We start from the raw sequence: 8,186 nt of genomic DNA, 5'->3' as shown, positions 1-8,186 counted from the left end.
GCAGGAGGATTTTGAGGTGCTTTTCCGGGAACCCCTCCAGCAGCGGTGCCTTTTTACCGGTGACATCTCCGGCATGCCCGGAGCTGCTGTGGCCATCAGCAACTGCGATGGACTGGTAAGCTCAAGAGGCCAGCGGGGCGGTTTGCGCATGCTGCCGTGTTTTGGTGTGGTTTTCTCTTAAGAGGTGTATCGTGGTGTCCTGAAACCTGATTTTTTGGTGATGCATTAAGTGTCAGCACCAGGCGTTGTCCTTTACTGTCTGGCTGCTGCGGGTTCCTTTTCCCCACGTGGCTTGTGGGGTAAGCACTGCAGGGTACTACATGTGTGAGTACTCCATCGTTCTGCTCTATGTGCAGCTGTATTTGTTTGAAGGTGTTGAAAAAATTGACTGTCCCATGCCAGAGCTGCCTCCTGCCCAGAGGTGGGCTGTGTCAGGTGCTTTTACGACCTGGGGTCTGTCTCTGGGACGGGTACCCATCCTGTGGGTGATACTGCTTCATCATCACTCACCCATGTTTTACTTTGGGACTGCTTCAGGAACTTTTTCGCTGCGTTCCCTCCTCTTAAATGAGGCTGAGTGAGCTTGATCTTCTCCTGAAATCACTGTTAGCAGGCAGTCTTGGTTGGGAGAATCTTTTTTTTTTTCCATTCTTTTCTAATTGTTCACATGCTCAGAGCCTTTTGGCGCACAGTCAGCATCGGTCACTTGCTGCCACAGGGCTTTAATTACTTTAAATGGCTCTGTTACCTCCTTAGCCCTGGCGTCTGGTCTGCCTGTGGGTTTCCTAGTTTTGATAGGCTTGAAGAATCATTTCTTATTTTTTATACCTTTGGCCTATTGCCCTTCAAATTTCCTTTGAGTCAATTTAGTTCTTGTTCTAGGTGCCAGGGTTTGCTGTTTTCTCCTGGTACCGCTTACATTACTCCTGGGATGCAATAAACTTCTTATTTTGCTTTGCCTTTTTTTTTTTTTTTTTAATATACTTCTTTTTTGGTTGCTTTATTCTGGGAGTTCCTTAAGCCAATTTTGGCTGCTAGCACAAACAATTTGGCATTCCTTTCTTTTTATGCAGTGCCTGGTGTTACTATACAAGCAGAAATGACAGAGCAGCACAGCTAGAAATACGTATTTCGCCTACATTTAGTAGTTTGGGTTTTTTTGCCAACAATTTTAGTATGTAATCCACACCTTTTGAAGCAGCTTTTTTAGAACTGTCTGAGGCTGTGAATTTGCAGAAATTTCTCCACGACATGAATGGTGCTGGGGCTGGTGAATCTGGGCAGGCTTGAAAGCTTTAAAGGTATTTCCTATAGCTCCAGCAAGCCACTAGTACTGCTGCATCTGGAATGAAGAACTGTTTTTTAAGTGTGCAGGTTGCATTGCAGGTATCATTTATGTTGGCATTGTGAGCAAAGTTATGCTGGAAGTGGTTGGCAGCTGAGTCCATGTCCTGATACAGCTGGGAAGCAGTGAGGATGGTGTTAGGGGATTTCTCTTCCCCAGAGATTTATGCAGTCATTCGAGTCTTGCCATCCGGTACCCCCAAGCCCACTCTTTTAAGCTCATGTAAAGAACAAGCGGCTCTTCCCGCAGGATCAGCAGCTCAGGGCTCTTGCTTCTTCTTTACCTTCATTAACCCCGATGCAGTCAGCTCTGTGGGAGCTTTGCTGCTGCTCTGCAGGGTGGGATTAATTGAGCCACATTGTGCTGGTGACGGGGCTTTGGTGGTTTGCAAATGCCAAGGGCTTCTGCAGGGCGGCTTTGGTGCACCCGATTTCCAAAGCTATCCTGGGACACAGTGTTACTATCATGGTTGCTGATGTGTTGTCTTGCAGATGTTTTATTTCTTCATGTAGAGCTCCAGCATCACCAGGAAAGAGAAAAAAAAAGTAATTTTGTTTTCTTCCTGCTGTGTATCTATTGCTCTGTGGCCAACAAATAAATGCCCTGGCCTCAAGCAGCAATTTCCCATCATCCGGCAAAGCACATGTGGTGACTGCAGGCTGGGGGAAGAGGTCAGAAGGACGGAACCAGAGCAGGGGTTCTGCTCGTCCTCCAGTAAAGAGGATTTTGTAATACATCCAACATAGCAGTTGGTTTCTCTCTTTCATGGGTTTTCTGGCTGGTGTAGATGGCTTTGTGGTCCTCTGGCTTAAGTTAGTCGGCATCTCGTATTTGCTGGGAGTTGTGAGACCAAGAGGACCCTGAAAAAGCAGTGAAAAGAGCTTGATTTAGCAAATGAAGCAAGAAACACAACCAAAACATGGTGGTAGGTGTGGATGGGATGGGAGGATAGTATTTATGACCATGCTGTACCTCCAGCGTGACCCAGCAGAGAAGTAGCAGAATATCTGGGAGAGACGTACATGGTCAGGACTGTTGTTAGCATCATGCTAGATAGGGACTAACTTGAGGTGGGGAGGACTGGAGGTAGGTAGCTTTGTTGCTCTTTGATATGCACGTACCCTGGAATTGCTGTGGACTTTGCTGGAAGTTATCCATGAGCTTCAAAAGGGGATTGCAGCTTTTGCATCCCAGTATAGCTTGTGTGGGAGGCGCAGGACCGCACTTGGCTGCTCTTTTCTGGTCAGAGGAAGTGCTCTGGGATGCTGTGGATGAAGGCTGTGTACACAAAGAGATTACGCTGTATATAAACGGAGACTGAGATTATAAATAATGAGGGGAAAAAAGAAACAGTTCTTGAAAAAGAGAGTACACATTAAATCTTTCCTAAATCCTTATTTAGCCATGTAAGTGAGCTGATTTTTTTAGAGATGCCATATCCATGGCACCTTCACCAGCTGTTACTTGCTGCAGGCATCCACGTGTGAAAGTCCAGCCTTTTTTTTTTTTTGCAAGGGTGTCTCATACCAGGGTGGGAAGATACTGTCATCCATAATGTAATTTCAAAGCTGATCTAAGCCACCAAATTCCTCACTGGTAAAGTAGTATTAGGCAGAAATCTGTCCCAGCAGACACATCTCACTGCAGTCAAGGTACCCCATCTTTCCATGCCAGCTTTAGTAACGTGGTCAACCTTGCTTCCTTCATGCTCTGCTGGCACAGATGCGTGAAGAATTACTGTCTGTAGGCACCACATTTGCTTTTTGTGGCTGGCTTTTCCCTGCTGCTCTCCAGGCTTACTTGCACCAAACACCAATGTCCTGCAAATCGTAGAGCCAGCGTTTTCCGTCCCTGGCAGCCTGACTTGCTTTGGAGAGGTGGCAACAGATAAGCAGAGCACAAAGGTGCTCAGAACAGCAATTAATAGGAAACGAGTGGAGAAACAGTCCCCATAATGATGCCTCAGTGCAAAAAGTATTGTTTTGTCTTCCAGGATATTCCTTGCAGCTCCTGAGCTATAGGGTTAATTTTGTGAAGAAAGAAGGTGCTGGTTTAAATGCCCAGGGGATGAGATGTCCCTTTGGTTACACAGATTCCACTGTCCTCAGCACATGTTGTTTTTTTTTTTTTTCACTTGGACATGAGGCCTTTTCTCCTATGTGAAAAAATCCTAATTTTTGGCAGTGAGATAAAAAGCAGTCCCTGTTTGGGCTGAAAACTTAATTAGTTAGTTAGCAGTGAGCATGCCTCCATGCCCTCACCCCACCATGAGCTGTATTTGAATCCTGGCTTGAGAGACCTGGCAAAGCCCAGATGGAGCAGCTCCCTGTCTGTAGACATCCCAAAAATCTCTTGCCTTGGCAGGAAGAGCAGGGGAGAGCAGTCAAGAAGTGCAAAGCGTTGTGTTAAATGGGTTGCAAAGTCTGTGCTGCACACAGAGAGGTACCAAAATAGTGATGGAGCACATGCTGTGCTACTATGAGGTGTGGTCCAGCTCAGTGCAGGGCAGATGCATCCCTCTACTAATCCCTGCCTGATGCTCTTACTGGGCAGTCTCTGGATGGAAGGGGAGCAGTGGCTAGGATGGTGCCTGCATTCACACAGCCTGGCTTTCTGGGACTTCTTGTCCAAATTAAGTGTGAATCGTGTAGGAAAAATACATAGTATGCACGCAGCTGGATTTCCCCCTCCTCGGCGCTGTTTGCCTCTCTGGCTGAGTGGAACCGTTTTATTAATTTTTCCACATTTCAGCTGTGTTGAAGTGTCAGAATTTCCTGAATTCCTGTGGGAGTTGGAGCTTTTTTTACCCAGTGGTGGTGGAGGAGCTTTTTACTCGGGGTGATGGGGGGTTCCCCTTAGCGAGGCTGGTGCCAGGCCAGTGGGACCAGTTCATCTCTCCCATAGCCTGGGGAGACACAGAAGATCTGGGAAAAAGACTTCACCTCCTGTGAGCTGGCAGAAATGAGTTTGGTGTTTTCCTTAAAAGAAAAAAAAAGCATATAAAAGGCCATTTTCTAGATTTGGAATTACCTTCACCAAGAGCTGCAGACAGTATTTTGTATTAGAAATATTAGTAATGATAGTCCCACCTTGCCAGATTTTGTTTGATTTGCTGTTATTAAACCAAATAAAATTGGGGGCAGAAAGCACATGGCAGATTGATCATTGAGGATGTGATTGATCTCTTGGCAAGAGCCCAGGGAAAGCTTACTGTGGCTTTTTGGGTGGTGTCTGGTCTCTCTTGTTGCCTCCCTATAGTTAGAACCTTCCCAAAATGCTGAAATACAACCTGAGCTGCTCCTTTTTAAGGCTGAGCAGGTTTGTGCATGCCTCTTGCAATCTTGGTTTTGGGTTGTTTTTTTTAATTTATATTTGTGAATGCCAAGGTGACCGCTGTGGTTTCTGTTTCATTTATGAGGCTAGTTTCATTAGATGTGCTCTCAAGTCCTTGTGGTATCCACTTTGTCCGTCGGTCACTGCTGGAATCAGCAGTGTGTTGCATCCTGCCTTTGGCAGAAAGCATGGGTGAGAAAGTCTCAACTGCTTTATTTCTTGAGCCACATATAGTCACGAGCTATAGAGCAGAGCAAACCCAAGTGGGCTGTGGCTCGGGACCACATTCTTTTGTATTTTAATCTAGCCTTGCCCCAGCAGGGCAGCACAGCTTTCCTCTGGCCGCCTGGCTCAGCAAGTCCTGGCTTTTGCTGTAAACCCATAAGTCGGCTTTGGGTGCCTTGTCTTGGGTGAAATGTTTCATGGCAGGGCTGTGAGGGGGATAGTGGTGTCCCAGAAGACCTTCTCCTGGGACAGTAGTTGCTTATTGTGCTGCCAAGCTGAAATAGGATGCTGGCAAGGGTACTGTGCCAGGTGCTTTTGGGTAGTAGGAGTGCTGCTCTAGCCCAAATTTGTGGTGATGTGCAAGCTGGAAGCATGTTAGTTAGTGGGAAATCCAAGTGTGTTTGTGATCCCTGTTTGAGATGCCTAGTGCTCTGCCCTTTGTAGCTACTCATTTTTGTGTTAAGCAGTGGATACCCACCTTCTCTTATAATAAAGAGCAACACCTTAAACCTGCCCCATCACCATGGACTTGCCCAGCCATCACCTGACCTGCAGGTTGACTCCCTGGCTTGATCTCTGCCTTATCACCATCACCTTGCCTGATGCTCCAGACTTCTGGTTGAACTTGGCTGTGATTTTCATCTCCTTGGCTGGCTGCGGCTGGAGAGGTCCTGCCCTGGTGACCTGAACATTTCCTGTGGGAAGGACCTGAGATACGCATGTCAGGCAAGTTGATCCCAGCACAACTGCCTGTACTTAGATTCCTCAGGAAGGAGGTAGAACAAAACTAGCCAAAGACCTGCTTTCCAGAGGAGTTAAGCATCTAATAAAACCCAAGTGGAGCAGGAAATCTGATGAAATCTAACAGAGCCAGGTTGGCTGATGCCACGACAAATGCATCAGTACATGAATGAGAAGGGGATCCCAATGACCTTGGTGGGCTTGGAAGAGCCCCAGCTTTGCCTGGTTGTTTACAGAGCCTAGTTTATGTCTTCATACTGCTCTGTACAGTATATATGTAAATTTTTTATTTTATTTGATGAAAACAGTTCTAATACCCCAGCCCTGATGAGGACTCCAGTAGGTACATGCTGTTGAAGGCTTTGCTGTGTAACAACAGATCCATGTGTTATGTCTGTGCTTTCCAGCTATTCAACAGCAGGCAGCAGTGGACAGTGCCACAGGAAGGAGAGCGTGCATGCATGATGGAGGGAGCTGTGAAAAATTCCGGGCTGGGGGTGGCTGCCCATGGGATGGAAGCCAAATCCCAGTGATCCTTTTGCTTCCCTGAGGTCTGAGCTGGCTGGTGCTGGGGGGTATGAGAGCTCAGGCTGATGTAAGGGAGATTTGGAGCTTGGTGTTAATTAGGAGCAGACTGGTAGCCAGGACAACATTACCAGAGATGTTTGCCCTTTCATTCATCTTCCCCGTGTTAGGGGGGTGTAGTCATAAAGCTTTCCAGCTTCTCTTCTGAAGGGATTTCCCTGTGTTAATTCCCAAGCACTCCATGGGGCAGAGATGATGGTTTCTTTTTCCTTCTTTCTTGCTGTGACTGCAGACTTGTTGGTGAAATGGCAGGTTTCCTCCCTGGCACCATGGGCATGGGGATGGTGTAGGGAGGCGAGGTGGTGTGGGAGCCCGTGCAGCCTGTACCCCCTCATGTTCAGGGTTAGGCAGAAAAGCTCATCACTGATGGGAAGGAATGGAGTTTCCTAGCCATATAAAGACATAACTAGAATTGTGTCTGGTTTTTTGTTGGTTGGTGTCATTCCCTCTTCCCCATTCCCCCCCTTTTTTTTATCTACAGAGGAAATTAAGGGTCATCATACATGAAATGGTAATGGATCCATCCCAGCGTCATGGAATAGCCACAAGACACTGAGTTTATTTAGGATGCTTTTTTCCTTTGGATTCATGCATGTTCTGCATCAATCTTTAATGAGTATACTGAGTGTATGTACATGTATGTGTATATAAAAACACATCTTTTTTTCCTCTTTTCTTTATTTCTTTTCCCCTTTTCTGTATTACTTTGTGGAGTCCAGGCTGGCCTGATTCGGACAGACAGCAACGAGTTCTTCATCGAGCCCCTGGAGAGGGGGCAGCAGGAGACAGAGGAGCATGGGAGAGCCCACGTGGTGTATCGCCGGTCGGCCATCCGGCAGGATGGTGCTGAGCCCCATCAGGACCTCCACCCTGAAGGTAGGGGCCGCTGGAGCCCAGTCTTTACCAGCAATTTATAATAACTATTTCCTGTGGGGGGAACACTTCCCTTTCCACTTGCCCTCTGGCTTGTACATCTTGCCCTGTGGCTTTAGGATGGCTTTACCTGCCAGTTGGGTCATCAATGAGAAGAAAGGAAAGAAAATGCTGGGCTTTTGCTGGGAACCTCGAAACTCTTCAAGTTCGGTTAAAATTGGATGAATTATACTTATGAGTTATTCTTCCTCTTCATTAAAGAGTTAGAATTTCCCAGGTGTTTGTGATCAGGCCCATGGATGCTCACATCAGCCTTGGCATGGGAAGCAGATCTGGGACTTGAGAGCAAAAGGGTCAAGAGGAGGTGGGCTTGGTCCAGCTTTGCTGTGACTGTGGCTTGGAGATGTAGGTGCTGCAGTTTCAGTAAAAGCCTTTCCTTTTCCCAGTGTTCACATTTCATGTCACTTTTCTAGTGCATTGTCCTTTTTCCTTTTCCCTTCTTCTTTGCCTTGAGGGAGAAAATGTCCTTTTTTTTTTTTCATAGCGTCACTTAGCTGTGTGCTGCGCTCTGTGTGCATAAATCACCTGCTGACTTCCCCTCTCACCCACACAAAGCCAAGCACACCCAGAAGTGTTTACAAGTGTGGGGTCAATGCTGTGCAAAAGCACTCTATAAACCTATTTATATTTATGCAGAGGCATTAGCCTTCCTGATATTTATTCACCTCTAATGGCTCCCTGATGTTTAAAAAAGTGTAGAAGTTTTGCAGGATGTGCTTCTTGCTTTTATAGTATCTCTAATGGAATTGAGAGTTTCAAAGGCACTACTAGGTTATGGGCTGAAAGATGTGATGAAGGATGGAGGATGCTCTGGCTGCAGCTATCTGCTCTCAAGGAGCAGCCCTCAGCTTCACAGGCGTCCTCCCCAGCTATCCACTACCTCCCCAGGTGTTGCACCACCATCCAATGGACAGTGTAGGACCATCATCTCATAGATGTGTCTTTTAGTGCTGGTGGTCCCATTTCAGAGCCATTTGCCCACTGTAGAGCAATCTGGATCAGTAACCTGGTTGGAGTTAAATAT

General features: G+C 46.8%; 1 protein-coding gene across 1 annotated transcript in view; it reads left to right on the top strand.

The window, feature by feature from the left end:
- Window positions 1–4: 4 nt before the first annotated feature.
- Window positions 5–8,186, top strand: part of ADAMTS14 (ADAM metallopeptidase with thrombospondin type 1 motif, 14) — a gene marked incomplete at its 5' end in the record, with an annotated part of 36,409 nt that continues 28,227 nt past the window's right edge. The window contains 2 exon segments of the mRNA XM_010021085.1: window positions 5–115; window positions 6,949–7,071. Coding sequence (XP_010019387.1) covers window positions 5–115; window positions 6,949–7,071 — 234 coding nt within the window.

Source organism: Nestor notabilis, unplaced genomic scaffold (assembly GCF_000696875.1).
Source record: "Nestor notabilis isolate BGI_N333 unplaced genomic scaffold, ASM69687v1 scaffold23928, whole genome shotgun sequence".
Lineage (NCBI taxonomy): Eukaryota > Metazoa > Chordata > Aves > Psittaciformes > Psittacidae > Nestor > Nestor notabilis.
The sequence above is the reverse complement of the archived record's forward strand: the minus strand, read 5'-3'. Positions and strand labels throughout refer to the sequence as shown.